Here is a 20,052-nt window from a genome sequence, read left to right as displayed (position 1 = left end):
CCCATACTAAGCAGCCTTACAAAATCCAGTCCGCATAGAGTAATGACTCCACACAGGCATCAAAAATGGATTGTCTTCAATTATGTTACAAAGCAAAGGCCTTTTTGGGGGATGGAGGATGATTGGGTGTTTGGATTGAAATGTAGACAAAGGGGCTGGGTGCGGTGGCTCATGGCTATAATCCCAGCACTTTGGGAGGCCAAGGTGGGTGGATCACTTGAAGCCAGGAGTTCAAGACCAGTCTGGCCAACATGGTGAAACCCCATCTCTACTAAAAATACAAAAATTAGCTGGGCATGGTGGTGCATGACTGTAATCCCAGCTACTGGGTTGAGGCGTGAGAATTGCTTGAGCCCGGGAGGGGGAGGTTGCAGTGAGCTGAGATCGTGCCACTGCACTCCAGCCTGGGCAACAGAGTGAGACTTGGTCTCAAAAAAAAAAAAAAAATGTGGACAAAGATAGCTAGCAAGTGTATTTTGAGCAAAATACATATTTTATAATACAATTTTATAAATAAACTTTGTAAAATCAATGGTATAAAATCAATATTTAAGATTATGTTACTTAATTTCATTAAATAGAAAAAAGAAATTCAGCCCTTCTGATGCCCAAACATATTGTAAGAAAGTGTACTATGGCTGCCCGTTTTTCTGCCTCACGAAACAGAGGGCTGTTTCTACAAGGCCAAGTTTTGTATAAATTGAATTTTTTTTTTTTTTTCAGATGGAGTCTTGCTCTGTCGCCTGGCTGGAGTGCGGTGGTGCGATCTCGGCTCACTGCAACCTCCGCCTCCTCCCGAGTAGCTGGGACTACAGGCATGCACCACCACACCCAGCTAATTTTTGTATTTTTAGTAGAGACGGGGTTTCACCATGTTGGCCAGGATGGTCTCAATCTCTTGACCTCGTGATCTGCCCGCCTCAGCCTCCCAAAATGCTGGGATTACAAGCATGAGCCTGGCCAAGTGTTATTCTTTATTTCAGATTGAGAGTTGGGAAAAACTGGAGCAAATAATGGACTTCTTTCTTGCTTAAAAATGTATTTATATGTATGTCTTATTATATACAAGGCAGATTTCCCTGGAATAAAAGTCTAGAATGTACTGCTTAATTTTACACATGTGTGCAGACAATATTATCTGTGAGTGAAAAGTGGAATAATACGTGGATTGGGTCAACTGATTATCAGCCTGTTAGGAGTCCTCTGTGTGAGACATGGTGGTATAATTGTGAAGTTCTTACTGTATGCGGATGTTCATGTGAAAGATAGTACTTTCTTCCCGTAAATATCTTTTGATTTCCATTTGTATGGAATCCCAATGGATGTATCTTTGGAAAACATGATGTGTCAAAATTTGTATTTTGTTCATTGATCTAAATGCCCATGTAACTAATCAGAAATCCAATTTGGCTCAGATTGGGACTTTTCTTTTAAAGGAAAAAAAATGCAGAAAAGACTACCGGAAGAATCATGTTCAAATGACATTTCACATCAATGTTTCTTCAATATTTTGGAGTTGACTTGATTGTTTTCTCCTACTTACAATAGAATGTGCCTGCTGTTTCTCTGTCACTCACTTTGGGCTTGCAGGAAGTACAACGGGAATAGCCTGAGCCTCTTGCTTCCTGTATAATTTATTCACTTTACCTGAACTGCCTTACCTGAAGTTCATAGTGAGAACACCTGGGCTTGTACCCTGACTCCACCTTTAAGTGTGATAGGGCCAAGTTACTTTACCTCTCTGGGCGTTTTTCTTTTTTTTTTTTTTTTTTTTTTTTTTTTTTTTTTTTTGAGACGGAGTCTCGCTCTGTCGCCCAGGCTGGAGTGCAGTGGCGCAATCTCGGCTCACTGCAAGCTCCGCCTCCCGGGTTCACGCCATTCTCCTGCCTCAGCCTCTCCGAGTAGCTGGGACTACAGGCGCCCGCCACCGCGCCCGGCTAATTTTTTGTATTTTTTAGTAGAGACGGGGTTTCACCGTGGTCTCGATCTCCTGACCTCGTGATCCGCCCGCCTGGGTTAAATTAGATGAGCTCAGAAGTCCCTTCCTGCCCTAACATTCTCTTCTATTTTTATTTTCCTGTGGTTACTACTATTAGGGTCAGACATGTGAAATGTGAGGGACCATTTAGAGATTTAGATGTTATATTTTTGGATTATTACGGAGTATACACCCAAGTTTAGGACCTGTATCATTTTTAGTGTCCCCACCCCATTTCTATTTCTGCTCCACTTGTCTTTACTTTCTTTGTAATCATCTCATTTTTTTTTCCACTCTTGAAACTCACAACTTTCCAGTCCATGAGCAACTTTGCTACCATCCCCATCAAAAACAAATCTATTTAAAACACCCTCCTAGAAAAGCCTCCGAACCACCTTCAGCTAAATCTGTAACGTTTATAGAATATTTTAAAATTTTAATTCAGCTAGAGTTATGATCCCCAAACAAGTGCTGACGAAGCTATCACAGAAAGGTTGTCTTTTTCACCTTGTAGGTATCATTGTTGCTAAATCACATCAGTACAGGCCTTCTCTGGGGAGACAGCAGGGGGCAGGGGCAGGACTAGGGGATGGGAGTAGATAAAATTGTGATTCTATCCCTTACTCTAGGTAAAAAATCCTAGGTTATAAAACAAGGTTCTGGGCCAAGCACCGTGGCTCACGCCTGTAATCCCAGCACTTTGGGAAGTTGAGGCGGGCAGATCGCTTGAGCCCAGGAATTTGAGACCAGCCTGGGCAACATGGCAAAACCCTATCTCTACAAAGTATATATATATAAAAAAAAAAATTATCCAGGAGTGGTGGCGTGTGCGTATAGTCCCAGCTACTCAGGAAGACTGAGGTGGAAGGATCACTTGAGGCCAGGGAGGTCAAAGCTGTAGTGAGCTGTGATGATGTTATTCACTTCAGCCTGGGCAACAGAGTGACACCTGCTCAAAAACAAAACAAAACAAAACAAAAGTTCTCTACTCTGAAGTTGGTATATAAGACGACCTGCACAGTGTCACAGAGATTTCCCACTGAGTAAGTCACTCTGAAAGAGTTTGCATAAGATTCTGTAGACCCTGCAGTATTTAATGTGGGTCGTCAATAGCTACATGTGGCAAATGGCCACTTGAAATTTGGCTTGCCAGATTGAGACTGGACTGTACACACAAAATATATACCAGATCTTGAAGGATTGGTACCAAAAAAGAATATAAAACGTTTCATCAATATTTTATATTGATTACATACTGAAATGACAGTATTTTAGATATATCGATTAAATAAAATAATAATTTGATAAATATAATTATTTTCACTGATTTTTATATATTTTTTATGGCTACTAAAAAATTTAAAATTAGACATATGGCTAACGTACTTCTTTGTTTTTTGAGACAGAGTCTCACTCTGTCACCCAGGCTGGAGTGCAGTGGCACAATCTCGGCTCACTCCAACCTCCACCTCCTTGGGTTCAAGTGATTCTCTTGCCTCAGCCTCCTGTGTAGCTGGGATTACAAGTGTGCACCACCATGTCTGGCTAATTTTTCTATTTTTAGTAGTGACAGAGTTTCACCATGTTGGCCAGGCTGGTCTCGAATTCCTGTCCTCAAGTGATCCACCCACCTCAGCCTCCCAAAGTGCTGGGATTACAGGCGTGAGCCACCGTGCCTGGCCTGGCTAATGTAATTCTACTGGACATGCTACTCTACACTTACATGGTTTGGGGTAGGCAGTGAAATACCATAGGTAGAAAAGGTAATTCAGTGAATCATCCAAATAGACAGAAACAACACAAATATTTTTGCTGGAGTCAGGAGCACTATGTGGCACCGAACACCTCCCAGAAAGCAGAAAATTTTTCTGCCTGAAAATCAATGTATATATAAGACCCCAATTAAAAAACAAAAGCAAATGAGCCCCAAACTGTCTTCTCTCAGCTTTGCCTGGGAGCTGCTATCTTTGCACTTATTTTTCTAGCATCTTCTAGGTGCCAAGGATATTAGCCACATGAGGGAGCCGAGCATACTTGTTTCATTTTAGGCATCATTCTTTTGTGGTTCCCCCCACCCCAGGTATTGTTGAGTCTGTCCAAAGCTGGGTGAAATACCACGCAAGTCTTGCTGCTCTCAGTGTGCTGCTTTTCTCTGCCTTGGTGGAGGCTGAGCCTGTTGCCGGTACCCACCAGCCCAGTAGGTTTTGATGCTGCCTCCTGAAAGAGATTGTATTTGTTTCGTTTTGTACTAGTCACAGTTGTTGTTTAAACTACATCAAATTTGGGGGAAGAATATTTGCCTGTGATGGAAAGAGAGATAGATGATTTATTGCTTCAAGTGTTTTAAATTAAAAGCTATTCTCACACACACAAAAAAAAAAGAAAGAAAAAGAAAAGAAAGGGAGCTCAAATCAGGAGGAAATGGTAGTTTTTCCTGTAAGTGAGGTTTCAGCCAGGCACATTTTCTTTTTTTCTTTTTTATTTTTTCTTTTTTTTACGTCAGTAGTGGTTTATTAAATGGTTATATCACATCTGGAAAACATTATTCAAAACATTTATTCAGCCTACTTCCTGTTCATATTTTAGAAGATGTAAAGCAATGAAATTTGCTCTAAATAAATGGCATTTTTTTTGCCATTGTTTGGCATCTTGCCAGGTTACTTTTTACATCCAAGTTCCAGTGATATTTTGTTCTCAAAATAAAATAATTTTCAAGGTTTGGAAGTATAATGCGAAAATTTTAACAGGGATTCTTTTTTTTTAATCATACTTTAAGTTCTAGGATACATGTGCACAACGTGCAGGTTTGTTACATGTGTATACATGTGCCATGTTGGTGTGCTGCACCCATTAACTCGTCATTTATATTAGGTATATCTCCTAATGCTATCCCTTCCCCCTCCCCCTACCCCACAACAGGCCCCGGTGTGTGATGTTCCCCATCCTGTGTCCAAGTGTTCTCATTGTTCAGTTCCCACCTATGAGTGCGAACATGCGGTGTTTGGTTTTCTGTCCTTGCGATAGTTTGCTGAGAATGATGGTTTCCAGCTTCATCCATGTCCCTACAGAGGACATGAACTCATCCTTTTTTATCAGCCAGGCACATTTTCAATACAGGGTACATAAATGGGAGGAGGACTCAGTTAATTAGATATTTAGTGTACACCCATATATGACTAGAACACATTCTTAGACTTCAGTGAGCCTACGTGGCAGTCACGGGAGGTACATATTAAATAAGTTCTGGGTCTTTGTTTCCTGCTAGGACAAATAGTTAACAAGTGGCTGTTCTGTACTGACTACTTGCTCAGGCCTGGGTTAAGTGCTAGGCGGATGCAACAGAAACTTAAAAGATAGTATCTGTCATCAGATAGGAAGGAAAAACACATGAAACAATCAGGTGCCATATAGAAAGTAGTAAACAGTTGGATGCCCACCTGGGATGTACGTGCCGTAGGAGTTCAGAGGAGAAAAGGGCCACTGGGCCCCAGGATGGTTAAGTGGGCTTCATGTTGGGGATGGGGAGGCAGTGGATACTCAGAGAATTTATATTACATCCAGAGAAGAACTAACAAAACCATGGGGGAGAAACTGGAAACCTTGGGCTTCAAAGCAAAATGAAGTCAGGCTAAGGTACCAGTGATATTACATGTGGCTAAGGTATATTTTGCTTTCACTCTTTTGGAAGCTTAGATTAAGGCAGGCATGGGTCATTTGCCAGGTACTGTATTTTATTAAAGCCACACTATAAAGTGAGGCAGTCCTTTTATGATGGATCCTAAATTGGATGGGAATCTCCAACAAAATAGAGATATGTGCCATGGAGGAAAATAAAGCAGTAAAGAAGTACAGGAAGTGCTGGGGTGGAGGGAGGTGGCCAATTTTAAGTAGGATCATCAGAGAAGAGCTCAAGGAGAAGGTGATATTTGAGTTGAACCTAAAAGACGTGAGGGAGCTACCCAAGAGGTTACCTGGAGGAAAGGCTTGTTAGGTAGAGGCATGAACAAGTACAAAGACCCCGAGGTGGGAGTGAGCTTGGCATGTTTAAGGAAACAGCAATGCGGTCTGTGTGTCTGGAGCAGAGTGGGCAAGCAGGAGAGCAATAAGAGCTGGGGTGGGAGATGTGATAATGCCAATTGTGTGGCCCTCATAGGCCAAGAAGGCCTTTTGGCCAGAAGCCATTTCAGGGTTTTGATAGAGGAGTGACATGACCCAACTTATGTTTCAAATAATTACTCCAGTGATTGCATTTAAAAAACACTGCAGGGCAAAGGCAGAAGCAAGTTAGGAAGCTGCTACCATTACCCGAACAGGAGCTGATGGTGACTTGGATCTGGGTGGGAGCAGTGGTGGTGGTAAGAAGTGATCAGACTCGGGATATGTTCTGAAGGGAGAGCCAATAGGACTTGCAAACAGACTGGTATTGGGTATGAGGGAGAAGTGGAGTTGATGATGCTGCTGAGGTTTTTGGCTAGCACTGAGGACCTTGGCTGATCCCAGAAAATCCAAGTTCTCAGAATTAGAGTCCCAACCTGGCCCTAAATGTCCGAAACAGAACTTTTCAGAGGATGGTCTGGGTTATGTTAGCATTTGTCAGAGGGTTCATTCTCCCTCATCATATCCACACTTTATGGGCATTAATTGGGTGATTAACATATTCCTGTTGTTTAAATTTGCTTGCATTAATTCAACTGTAAGATGAAAACATTCTTCTGAGGATTTTAAAGCCTTTTACAATACTAACCTCTTTTCTACTATATTTAACCTGCCAAAACATGTGTCCACTTCTTTCTCATGCCAGGTACGCTCCATGGTGAGTGACTTTGCTGTTTTCCTCACTATCTTCACAATGGTGATTATTGATTTTCTGATTGGAGTCCCATCACCAAAGCTTCAAGTTCCCAGTGTGTTCAAGGTAAACAGATCTCAGAGTACTTGGTGCACTCATGTAATTTCATACATTCTGATGCCAAATAAATTTCAAAGTCCTTTTCATATCCTTATCATGAGTTTTGTAGTCCTCTAAATCTGAACCTTGCCCCTCATACCTTGTCATTTAGAAAAGCAAACTTCAGACTTGGTCGAATTCAAGACAGAAAAGCCAGAGAACAGAAAAACTAAGGTTGTTTAATGAATGAAAAGTAGTATTATTATTGTTATTAATACCAATTATTGTTCTTAATATGTTAATATTTAAACAATGGAATGTGCACATTTACATAAATACATTCAAGACACTGTGGAAACATGGGTCTCTGGAACAAGCCTCTTTAACAGCACTTTCATTGAGCATCAGCTGTATAAGGGCACTGGGAAGAATGAAAAAGGTAAAGGACTTGTCCTGAACCTTCAAGGATGGTGCCCCTTCCTTAAAGGAGGAGAATGGAACTAAGAGGAGCCTCATCAGGAGTCTAGGGCCCTTGCCGGAGTAATCATGACATCTCTTTCGAAATCATCTCAATCTGATTTCATTGTTTGTATAACTCTCCCTAATATATGGTATTTTTCAAGAACCTGTACAAAAAGTCAAACAAATGATCAATACATGGGGACTCCAGATCGATTTCAGTTTGGGAGAACTGACTAAGTAGACAAAGAAGATAGAAAAGCTGAACTCAGTTCTATAGATCCCCATAGGGTGAGAGGAGAGAAAATCTGTGCATACTCAGTGACTTGAGAAGAATTATGAAGTAGGAAAATGGGAGAAGTTGGTGAGGAGAAGGCCGACAGGAATAAAGGCAGTCCCTGACTTGTAAATGCTCCCTTCAGTTGTCCCTTTCCTTTCTCTTTTTTCTCTATACCCATGAAGTAGGCCTGTTGAAATACGTTCTTCCATATTGTCTGAAAATTTTTAATTTTGTTGAATTTGCTGAAATGCCACCAGTTGGAAGTTTATGGACTAATCAATTCCTCTTGTAAGTATAATACCTTCTAGAATATGGCATTCTTGCCTTTGTGTGAATGAGCACAATCAGCTTTCTCTCTAATACCTAGCTGAGATCAGTGCTGCAGGATGAATGGATTTTGTGTAAAAATAGGTAATATGGGAACATTAAGCAGTCCTTGGAAAGGTTCCCTAAGGGATAGGCCTAAGATAGTCAGAAGGCACTGAATTTCTGGGACATCTGTGAAGAACGCCTCTGGGAGATAGGACAGGGAGAAAGGGAAACGGGAGAACGTCAAAGAAAATGTTGCTCATGACAGGCTCCATTTTTAGGAGGCAGAGAAGAAGTTTTCTTCTTTTTGTCTCTCCCTATTGTACCACATGGCACTCAACTCCCAAGACCCAATCTGAAGGCTAGTACTATTACTAGGGGTATAACATCATTAAGGGTTTATTTAATAAGTTTTTGTGTTGGTCTGAGAACTTAACTACCACTTAGAACATTGTTACTAAGGAAACGTAGATTCTGTAAACTTTTAGAAGCTAACCCATTCATAATTTTGGACTTGGTGGTGTTATTAAAGAGTCTTTGAATTCTAGAGTCATGACTAATAAGGAAACAAATCAAATATAATAGTCTGTGCTTTGTTTCTTGAATTTGGGTCAACTCTGGTCCAGTTGGTATCCCTGGCCTTTTATCCTCTAGCACCACTTGCCAAAAAAGGGCAAACTTGTCTTCCTCAGAGTACACTGCAGGGGTGGGGTAAGGATCTAGGTGAGTTTAGATATGTTGTGAACACCCCAATAAGATTTATAAACAGTTGTATTACAGGGGCATTGGAGAGGATCCTAGGTCAAACAAACCCCCAATTTAGCCATCTTAGGCTCCTTCTCAAGTCTCTGATGGCTGGACCCCTGTTTCACTACTGATGGGAGAAGACCCTTGGAGCAATCCAGTCCATTCAAAGCCCAAGAGATTCCATGCAGATGGCTCCACTTTGCCTTTATTTATGCTGTAGACACATATTATATGGCTCTGGAGAGAAGTAGTAAGAGAATAGTCCAAGTTATTTATATTTGTCTTTGGAAGTTATTAAATTTTTTTGACAACAGATATAGTTGTTAATTATATTTTACTTGGGTTAATGTTGAGATACACTTGTTTTCTCTCTACACAAAGGTTTGGAAAGTAAGTGTAAGGAAGTGCAAGATTAATGAATATTTCACAAGAAATTAATAATTGAGGATTGACTGTTTCAAAGGGGATTTGGAACTATTACTGAGCAAAAGGGGCTTGCTGCCCAATGTGCTAGAAGCCAATACTATGATACCAGGCTTTTGAGAGAAGAAAAGTTTTTTATTTCAAGTTTACTAACAAGGAGACAGGAATACAGCTCAAATCTGTCTCCCTGCACTAGCTTTACTTCAATAGTTAGAAAAGGTTTAGGGGGTGGATTCTGGGATAGTAGGTTATTGGTAGAAGGAAAGGGGAGGTCTGAAAAGTCCTCAGGCATTCATAGTTATCTCTTCATGCTACCTCTGGGTCCTCTGTGCCAAGGGGGTTTCAGCAAGTTGTTTCTTTTCTTATCTACCATCCTGCAAACCCAAGAATTTCTGTTAGTCATTGGTGTCTTTAACTGTTTGGGAAGTGGTTTCAGAACAAGGTCATAGATTTCCTAAGGAGTTGCTGTATTTCATGCCTTTTTTTTTTTTTTTTAAGAACTCTCACTCAAGAATAAAAAGAAACATGGATATTGTGATACAGTTTGATATGTTTTACCCCAATGACTATAACTTAAAATACAAAAATAATATATTTTCCCCCTTAGCCAACAAGGGATGATCGTGGATGGATTATTAATCCCATTGGCCCCAATCCCTGGTGGACTGTGATAGCTGCAATTATCCCAGCTCTTCTCTGTACTATCTTGATATTCATGGATCAGCAGATCACAGCCGTCATTATTAACAGGAAGGAACATAAGCTCAAGGTAAAAAGAGGTTCTGACCTAGAAGGCTGCTATGGCAACCTGTTACATTTTTGTAAAATTTTAGGGTAAGCACATCTAGACCAGAAACTGTAGAATCTCACAGAAGAGGTTCACAAGGGGTTTCCATTCTTTAATAACAAAGATTGCTTTGGAGATTAGAGTGGAACATGGTGGTATGGTATGAAAGCAAGGTGGACTCCATTACTCTCCTCTCACACCTGTGGGGAAGGTGATTGGGTAGAGTTCCTGGTGTTCCGTATATAGCTATATGCTTTGGGTCAAGCAACTGTACAGCTTGTCTTCCTGAGGTTCAGGTGGCGGCCTGGGCCACTGTTTCCTAGAGGCGGGTATTCTCCCATTGATGTCTGTTACTATAGTTTCTAGGCTGAAACTGGAACCCTAGGATCCTAGGGAAGTAACAGAGCAGGCAAGCAATATCCAAATCTGTCAACGATCTGGGGGTATGTGGTAGGAAGCCAATAAGGACACTTATATCTAACTCCCATAGTTTCTACCATCTAGAATGATCAAGATGTGGCAGGGTGTCTGGTTAATCTTCCAGAGAAGAATGGATCTTTGAATGTGTAAGACTCAGAGTAAGCTGGAGGCACTTGGAAAAAGAGTCAATATTGGCATATGCAGGACAGGCTAAGATTCCCCTTTTTCTTCTTTGTTTCCTCCTAACCAGGAGGGGCTACAAGACTCCTCTTGGATCCCTGAACCCCTTCCTTCTTATCCATACACCCCTTCCTGCTTTGGGCCTGAGACCCCTAGCTCACTGTTCTATGCCCTACTACAGCTAGCCTACTGATGGTGACAAAGACTCTGTTTCCCCACAGAAAGGCTGTGGCTACCACCTGGACCTACTGATGGTGGCCATCATGCTGGGTGTCTGCTCCATCATGGGCCTGCCCTGGTTTGTAGCTGCAACTGTCTTGTCCATCACACATGTGAACAGCCTCAAGCTAGAATCTGAATGCTCTGCTCCTGGAGAACAGCCCAAGTTCCTGGGCATCCGAGAACAGAGAGTGACAGGCCTTATGATCTTTGTGCTGATGGGCTGCTCAGTCTTCATGACGGCTATCTTAAAGGTAATCATCCTTTCACTTATTCGGCAAATATCAAGGGCCTGATTTGTGCCAGGAATCCTGCACTGGAGATTACAGTGGTGCCAAATAGATACACATACAAATCCCTGCCCTGAAAGAGTTTATTCTAGAGGGGAAAGACAGATGTAGTTAAGAAAATTAGTTAAGAAAACAAACATGATAACTACAGAATGTGAATAGTGATATAAAGGAAATACACAGTGCTTTCTGGCACTATAGAGAACTGAGAGGGGTCTATTTTAGTTAGGATGGTCAGAGAAGGCTTCTCTGAGGAGATGCTTTTTAAGAAGAGGTGGAGGCCAGGCGCAGTGGCTCACACCTGTAATCCCAGCACTTTGGGAGGCTGAGGTGGGTGGATCATGAGGTTCAAAGATCGAGACCACCCTGGCTAACACAGTGAAACCTCGTCTCTACTAAAAATACAAAAACAAAATTAGCCAGGCGTGGTGGCGGGCGCCTGTAGTCCCAGCTACTCGGGAGGCTGAGGCGGGAGAATGGCGTGAACCCAGGAGGCGGAGCTTGCAGTGAGCTGAGATCGTGCCACTGCACTCCAGCCAGGGCAACAGAGTGAGACTCCATCTCAAAAAAAAAAAAAAAAAAAAAAAAAGATGAGGTGGAGCCATGCCATGGATGGTGGGAGATGGCACGGAAGGAGGGGAGAAAAGCAGTCTAGTCAGGCCCTTAGGTGGGAAAGAGTGATATGTGTTCTATGAAATATCAGGGCCATGTGGCTCATGGGCATTGACTCAAGACAAGAGCACAGTGCAATGAGAAGGAAAGAGAGGCAGGGGCAGATCATGTAGGGCCTTGTCGACAGTGGGCAAGGTAACCTTTGAAGGGTTTTAACAGGAGAGGGACATGATCCAGCTAGTTTAAAAAGATCACTCTGGCTGATGTCTAGGGAAGAATAGAAGCAGACAGAGCAGTGAAGCTGTTGCAGGTGACAGATGATGGTGGCTTGGATAAGGAAGCTGGTAGTAGGGACAGATAAAAAGGCATGGCTTCTGTATAGCTTGGAGGGAGACCCAAAGGTCTCAATTGTTGACTGGATCTGGAATGGGGTGAGGAAAATAGAAAAATCGAAGAAGCCTATTAGGTTTCTGACTTGACCATCTGGTGGAGAGTGATGGCATTTATTAAGATGGAAAAGATTGTGTGATTTTTGTGAGGGGTGGGGCTGTGATCAGATTTGGAGTGAGATGTCTGGGAGTCATCTAAGTGAAGAGGCTAGAGGAGGGTTCTGGACTAAAATATAAATTTGGGTATAAATTTGGGAGTGAACAGCACATAGGTGGTATTGAAAGCCGAGGGAATAGATGAGAGAACTCAGGGAAAATAGAAGACGTAAAAGAGAAGTGAGACATAAGAGAAGAGCAGAGTTAGAGGTTGGGTAGAGGACGAGGTAGCAACAGAGTCTCAGAAGGAGCTGCCAGAGAGGTGGGAAGAAAACTAGGGGGATGTGGTATTAGGGAAGCCAAGTAAGGAAAATGTTTCAAGAAAGAGGGACTGGGTAGACACGTCTTGGAAGATGAAGACTAAGCTAAGGCCCTTGGATTTAGCAACATTGGAGGCCTCAGGTTATCCGACAAGAGCAGAGTCAGTGGATTGCGTTAGTTTCTGCTGCCTGTGGGTGATTTAGAAGTAGAAGCAAAAGCAGAAGCTGACCATGATAAAAATCATTTTGTTCTGAAATGAAATGATTACATGTAAGTTAAATTACAGGCCTCCATGGCTGGCTCTTCCTCCATCCCTGTCTGGGGATGGGCAGACACACACACACACACACACACACACACACTCCTCTTTAACAGAAATGATGCCTTTTAAATCTTCCATCATCTCAAAAAATCTTCCAAATCCTTAGGGATTTAGTGTATTTTTAACATGGAACTTTTTTACTGACCAGTCACTTGAGGCAGGAGTTGGGGGTATCTTATCAGAGAAGGAATTCAGTGGAACTATAGAGTAGAAATCCAATTATAAGTGGCTAAAGAGTGAATAGGAGATAAGGAAGTAAAGAGTGCAAGCAAATCTTTCAAGAGGTTATTCTGCGAAGCAAGATGGAAAAATGGCAGTGGCTAGTATGAGAAGTGGGGCTAAAAGAGAGGGTTTTTTTTTTTTGGTACAGATAGAGTATACTTTGAACATTAAAAAATTGTTTTGTGGGTGGAAGGCCTGCATCTGGGAGATTGGGGTGAGAAGGAAACTTTACGGCTGTATTCCCAGGTGCCAACCATTCTGGAGCACTGCCTTGTCTCCCTTGCCTCATCTTTCCTTCTTTTTGGCAAATCTTCAAACACCCCAGCCTGTAACCACAAATGCCCTTCAAGGGTGAGAACTGAGAGGGATGGGAAGGATTTCTGAACCATCTTCCTGTCCCCTCACTTTCCACTCAACCTTACCACCCACCTCTCCTGATGCCCCTTTCCCACCTCATATTCCCTGTCCCCAGCCCAACTCCCACTCCCACCTGGTTGAGGCACCATCTGGAAGAGCCTAAACATTGCTGCTTCTCCAAGATAGAACCATGAAGGCATGGCAGTGGCCATCCCCGGGCTTTCCCCTAGCTGCTTCAGGACAATTCTCTTAGGACAACTATTCAGTAGTTCACAAACAACATCGAATTGGGATGTCTAATCACTCTACAGCTGGAACATAAAATCTAATGGGGGATTTTCTAATTCTATGTTTTTTAAAATTTTACTTTAAGTTCTGGGATACATGTGCAAAACGTGCAGGTTTGTTACATAGGTATACATGTGCCATGGTGGTTTGCTGCACCTGTCAACCGATCACCTAGGTTTTAAGCCCCACATGCATTAGGTATTTGTCCTAATGCTCTCCCTCCCCTTGCCCCCTACCACCCGACAGGACTTGGTGTGTGATGCTCCACTCTCTGTCCATGTGTTCTCATTGTTCAGCTCCCACTTATGAGTGAGAACCTGCGGTGTTTGGTTTTCTGTTCCTATGTTAGTTTGGAGGGAAGAATCAGGTTTGGGAATATTCTTTAGCCCTAGAATAAAAACAAGTCCAGTTTAGTTTTCAGCTCTGAGACTTCCCTTGCCTTGATTCTATAGGCCCAATTTCCCTACCTTGGAGTCAATCTGAAGATTACCTAGGTTGATAGACATGATGTGATCAGAAAGTCATGTTCAAATACTGTGTGGATGCTCAAGTGCAGTATAGTAATGTCGGTGTTTCCCCCCAGATCATTGCTTCTCTGATAAGATACGTCCCCACTCTTGCCCTCAAGCCACTGGTCAGTAAAAAAGGAAGCTTTTTTGGTTCACATTAAAATGCATCAAATCCCTGAGGAGATGATTGTGAGATTACAGAAGATTTAAAAGGCATTATTTCTATGAGAGGGGTGTGTGTGTGTGTGTGTGTATGTGTGCCCATCCCCATGGAGGAGGAAGAGCCAGATGGGTGAGATGGGAGGTCTAACTTACATGTAATCATTTCGTTTCAGAACAAAATGATTTTTATCATTGTCAGCTTCTGCTTTTGCTTCTACTCCTAAGTCACCTACAGGCAGCAGAAACTAATGCAATGTGTCTGCAGCTATTTTGTGACTTTGTTTCATTCTTGGAGATATAAAAGTTTATATAGTTTTGAGTGTGCTGTGATACCAAATTTAATTTCTGGCCTTTCTTGTCCTTTTGTCTTCAGTTTATTCCAATGCCGGTACTCTATGGAGTTTTCCTCTACATGGGAGTTTCTTCACTACAGGGAATTCAGGTATTGTATGGTTCAGCCAGGGCAGTTTCTTCTCACTCAAGTTTGCATGTCCTGTCCAGGGAAGGACAGCTCCCCAAGAGAAGCACAACCAGTTCTTGAGAAAGTTATTTCCTAGTCTTGCCACTTAGGCTATTTTAGACATGTATTTGGATACAGGGAGAAAAACAGCCATGTTGGCAAGAGAGTACAGAGACTTCCAGGGTGGTCTGGCTTGATGTCATGGCTCCAGTCATTCAGTAATTATTCAACAGACAATTTTTTCGGCATGTATTAAACATTAGGTGCTTTGCCAGGTGCTGGTAAACTTGGATCTGAAAGGTTGATCAAGAACCAAAGTGGCTTTCACTCATGGACAGATCTAGGTTAGTGCCAGGCTAAAGTGTAAAAATGGGGTGTTTAACTTTGGGGGAGGGTTCATTGGCAGAAGAGATAGGGGAATAGTGGGAGTTGCTCCTGGTAAGGAGATGTCACTTCTTGTTATACTCTGCATTTTTCCATCCATCAACTATTGCTCTGAGTCTTTCAAAAAGAAAAATCAGGAGCTTGTCATTGATAACTTGGGTATTCCAGATAATATAATAACTTAGGCTGATTATTTTTTGTTTGAATGGAATGTCCAATGGCCAGTCGTATATACTGAGTTCTACTATGAACTTGGGCAGGTTATTTAATCTCTGGTTCTCTTTTTTCCTTATTGTAAGGATGATCATTTTTTATATATCTAGGATGTTATGAGGTTTTATTTTATCTTTTCACTATAAATAATCAATGAATAGCTCCAAACTCCTAAAACAAGTAAGAGATTTGGTTTTGATAATAAGCAAAAAGATGTAATTGGTTTATTTTGTTTTCAACACTCCCTGAGAAAGAGCTCTCTTAGGAGACACAGAGTGGGATAGGAGAAAGAAGTTTGAACCTAGAATTAGAAAAGATGGATTCAAATTTTGACTTTGCCACTTAATAACCTTGGCCAAATTGCCTGGTCTTTTAAAGTCTCAGTTTCCATTTCTGTCCAGAGGAAATGGTGTTACCTACCTTTCAGAGCAGGTGATGTAAGAGATATGAATGGGCCTAACAAAGCTTCTGACCCAGAGTGCCCTCCTGAAAATAAATGCCAGTTCTTTCCTTTCAGTTCTTTGATCGTCTAAAGCTCTTTGGGATGCCTGCAAAGCACCAGCCAGATTTCATCTACCTGCGGCATGTGCCGCTGCGCAAAGTGCACCTCTTCACCCTCATCCAGTTGACCTGTCTCGTCCTACTCTGGGTCATCAAGGCATCTCCAGCTGCCATTGTTTTCCCAATGATGGTGAGGTGGTTTTTAAAAAATAAATTCTTATTATCATTGTTATTTTTTAATGGTAAAATATTATAACTTTAAAATTTACCATTTTTAAGTGTACAGTTGAGTGGCATTAAGTACATTCACATTGCTGTGGAGCCATTACCACCCTCCAGCTCTGGAACTTTTTACATCTTGCAAAGCTGAAACTCTGCACCTATTAAACACTAAATCCCCATTCTCCCATACCCTCAGCCCCTGGCAACCACCATTCTACTTTCTGTCTCTATGTATTTGATTATTCTAGGTACATCATATAAGTGAATCACATAATTTGTCCTTTTGTGACTGGCTAATTTCTTTTCTTTCTTTCTTCTTCTTCTTTTTTTTTTTTTTTTTTGAGATGGAGTTTCACTCTTGTTACCCAGACTGGAGTGCAATGGCATGATCTCGGCTCACTGCAACCTCCACCTCCCAGGTTCAAGCGATTCTCCTGCCTCAGCCTCCCTAATAGCTGGGATTACAGGTGCCTGCCACCACGCCCAGCTAATTTTTTGTATTTTTAGTAGAGACGGGGTTTCACTATGTTGGCCAGGCTGATCTCAAACTCCTGACCTCAGGTGATCCACCTGCCTCAGCCTCCCAAAGGGCTGAGATTACAGACATGAGCCACTGCGCCCAGCTTGTGATTGGCTAATTTCATTTGGCTAATGTCTTCAAGGTTCATCCATGTTGTAGCATGTGTCAGAATTTCCTTCCTTTTTAAGATGGAATAGTATCCCACTGTATGTAAATACTACATTTTGTTTATCCATTCACCTGTCGATGATACTGTTGTAAATATGGGTGTACAAATATCTGTTTGTGTCTCCGTTTTCAATTCTTTGGGGTATATGCCAGGAGTGGAATTGCTGGATCATATGGAAATTCTATCTTTAATTTTTTTCTAATCCTCTAGATCCACATCCTCCTGGTGGGTTTCTCAATTTTGTCAGACTACATATAAGGCTTTGTATTCGTGTATTATGTTCATGGGTTAAATAAATTGCAAATTACTGGGAACTCCTAGAAGGGATCCTATCAATTCCAGATGTATTAGGAAAGTGGTCACTAAATTAGAGAGAAATGTACTTGAATTTAATAAGCCTGATTTGCCTCATTCCTTGTCCAGTCACCAATTATAGCTGATGATCACCAGTCCACCCAGGCAGGATTAATTCTTTGTTTTCCTTTGGCTAAAATGGCCCTCATGGAAAGAAAGTGGAGCAGCAATTGGGATGCCCTGGACATACCTTTATTGGGGAAATCAGCTGTCAGATTTTAGGCAAGTCACTTTCTCTCTCTGGGCCTCAGTTTCCTCATTTATAAAGTGAGTGTCAGGCCAGGCCAGAGGGCAGAGACGAAAACCACTAGAGACATATGATGCAGGCCCAAAGCAAGGATTTGGGTAGCGGAATGTATAGGCAAAGGATCAGAGGGAATAAAGATGGTCTTCTAAGAGAACACGTCATCCCACTGTGAGGAATGCTTGGGTGGCTGTGGCTAGTCCCACCATGGCCCAGCTCCAGCAGAGGCTTTCTACCCACCTGCTGTCCTGTAGCCTTCCTGCTGACCCCTAGCCATCTGCAGATGACGAGCTCATCTTTTCAATGACAGAATCCAGTTAGCTGCTCTCTAAGTCGTAGAGCTGTTATGATAGTTAAAATACTGTATGTAACATGTGTTACCTGGCACAAAGAAAGCATTCAATAAATGGTGACTGTTAGGATTATTATGAGTTTGATTTTGCTTGAAATGTCCTAGTCTGCTGTGAAAATAAGGCTTTGCTTTTAAGTCCAGGAAAGAAATTAGTCCCTTTCATTCACTTTCGTTTTTTATTTTTCTTCAGGTTTTGGCCTTGGTCTTTGTCAGGAAAGTCATGGATCTCTGTTTCTCTAAGCGAGAGCTGAGCTGGTTAGATGATCTCATGCCTGAAAGCAAAAAGAAGAAGTTGGATGATGCCAAAAAGAAGGCCAAGGAGGAAGAGGTCATAGTCCTTGCACCAACTGTATACCTGGGGGCCTCAAATTACAGAACATAGGAAGGGCCATGTGAAAAGTCAGCATGTCTGGAATCCCGAGGGTTATATTTAGGAGCTGGGAAGATTACCCCCAAAGATGTTCTCAGCTAAGAATGGATTAGGGATTCTTGCTCCTGTCTGTTCTTCATTTTTGGGTTTGACAGCCAGTTATTTTTTCCTTTGTTTACAATCTACTCACCAGGCTCATACCTAGAATGTGAACATACAATATGCCCTTATCAGCAGATTCAATGGCTCACATTCTTTCAAAAGGTCTAATTTGACAAATATATAAGGCCCATTATTTCCTAGAATGTTTGTAATGTATCTAATTGCAAATGGTGCTGTGGTTGGCACCATGCAAAGATAACTTGCATAGGACTTTCTGTCTTTTTTCATTTTCCGCAGCCCTTGGCATCTTGTCATCTACACAATGGACCCTCAATAAATGGCCTATATATGCAAAGAAAGAGTGTGTAGCAAAATAAAAATACCAGACCAAGAAATGAGTGAGCTGGGAAGTGTTTCCAAATACAGTTAGTGCCTAAAATAGTGTCCTTTGAAAAAACTTTTAAAAGACTTTTTTTTAGGCCAGGCACAATGGGTTATCTCTGTAATTCCAGGGCTTTGGGAGTTGAGGCTGGAGGATTACTTGAGGCCAGGAGTTTGAGACTAGCCTAGGCAACATAATGAGACCCTGTCTCTACAAAAAAAGAAGAAAAAAAAAAAGAAAAGAAAAAAATCAAAAGAATTAGCTGGATGTGGTGGCACATACCTGTAGTCAGCTACTTGGGAGGCTGAGGTGGGAGGATGCCTTGAGCCCAGGAGGTTGCTGCAGTGAGCTGTGATCATGCCACTGCACTCCAGCCTAGGCTGAGTGAGATCCTATCTCAAGAAAAAAAAAAGAAGACTTTTTTTTCCCCTAATATCTTGAACTTTAAAAATCTTGTATTTCTAAATAAACTTCAACAATTATAAAATATAAAGTCAATGGAAGAAAACGTTAAAGAGAATATTGATAGAATTCACCACATAAAATGTGATGCTTTCAGGCATCCAAAACTCTAAACAAAATTTTAAAATAACAGATAAATTGAGCCGTGTTAATATCCTTACTATTCAAATAATTCTTATAAATTAATAAGAATAATATGAAATTGAAATGAGCAATTGACATATATAATTTACAAAAAAGAAGTACAAATGGCCAGTTGCCTTATGACAAAAATTTCATTCTCACTAATAATCAAAGAAATGATTGTGCAGCATCTGGATTTTACGAAATGAAAATAAATATTAAAAAATAAAAAAATGAAAATTTAAACAAGGAGAATACTTTTTTTACTTGTCGAATTGGCAAAGATTTTTACAAGATAAAAACAAGTGTTGGCAAGACTGTAATTGAAATTGGCTTCTCATACACTAAAAATAGTAATATAGGCTGGGCGCAGTGGCTCATGCCTATAATCCCAGCACTTTGGGAGGCCGAGGCGGTTGGATCATCTGAGGTCAGGAATTTGGGACCAGCCTGGCCAACATGGTGAAACCCTGTCTCTACTAAAAATACAAAAATTAGCTGGGCGTGGTGGCAGGTGCCTGTAATCCCAGCTATTCGGGAGGCTGAGGCACAAGAATCGCTTGAACCCAGGAGGCAGAGGTTGCAGTGAGCCGAGATTGTGCCACTCCACTCCAGCCTTGGTGACAGAGTGAGACTTTGTCTCAAAAAAAAAAAAAAGGTAATACAATCTCTTTAGAGGACAGTTTGACCTTAGAGTCTTAAAAACGTATATGCCCTTTGGCCCAGCAACTCTAATTTTTAAATTTATCCTAAGGATATAATTATCAATGTAGACAAAATATTTTAATTGTGGTGACATAAAGAAAAAAAGAAAATTAAAGTAAATATATTCCAATGGAATATTGTACAACAGTTAAAAAATTTTTTTTTTTTTTGAGACAGAGTCTCACTCTGTCTCCAGACTGGAGTGCAGTGGCGTGATCTCGGCTCACTGCA

General features: G+C 41.4%; 1 protein-coding gene across 4 annotated transcripts in view; it reads left to right on the top strand.

Annotated features, from left to right (window-relative positions):
- Positions 1 to 20,052, top strand: part of SLC4A8 (solute carrier family 4 member 8) — a 91,916-nt gene that overhangs the window by 54,738 nt on the left and 17,126 nt on the right. For 2 of the 4 annotated variants that reach the window (XM_003252123.2, XM_030816530.1), the window contains exons 17-22: positions 6,780 to 6,893; positions 9,692 to 9,853; positions 10,693 to 10,944; positions 14,632 to 14,700; positions 15,833 to 16,006; positions 17,868 to 18,005. In XM_003252123.2, coding sequence (XP_003252171.1) covers positions 6,780 to 6,893; positions 9,692 to 9,853; positions 10,693 to 10,944; positions 14,632 to 14,700; positions 15,833 to 16,006; positions 17,868 to 18,005 — 909 coding nt within the window. Of the gene's footprint in view, positions 1 to 723; positions 1,341 to 6,779; positions 6,894 to 9,691; positions 9,854 to 10,692; positions 10,945 to 14,631; positions 14,701 to 15,832; positions 16,007 to 17,867; positions 18,006 to 20,052 lie in introns of those variants that run through there. The other 2 variants (XM_030816532.1, XM_030816531.1) reach the window with 2 other exon arrangements.

This window comes from Nomascus leucogenys, chromosome 8 (genome assembly GCF_006542625.1).
Source record: "Nomascus leucogenys isolate Asia chromosome 8, Asia_NLE_v1, whole genome shotgun sequence".
NCBI classification, from domain to species: domain Eukaryota; kingdom Metazoa; phylum Chordata; class Mammalia; order Primates; family Hylobatidae; genus Nomascus; species Nomascus leucogenys.
The sequence above is the reverse complement of the archived record's forward strand: the minus strand, read 5'-3'. Positions and strand labels throughout refer to the sequence as shown.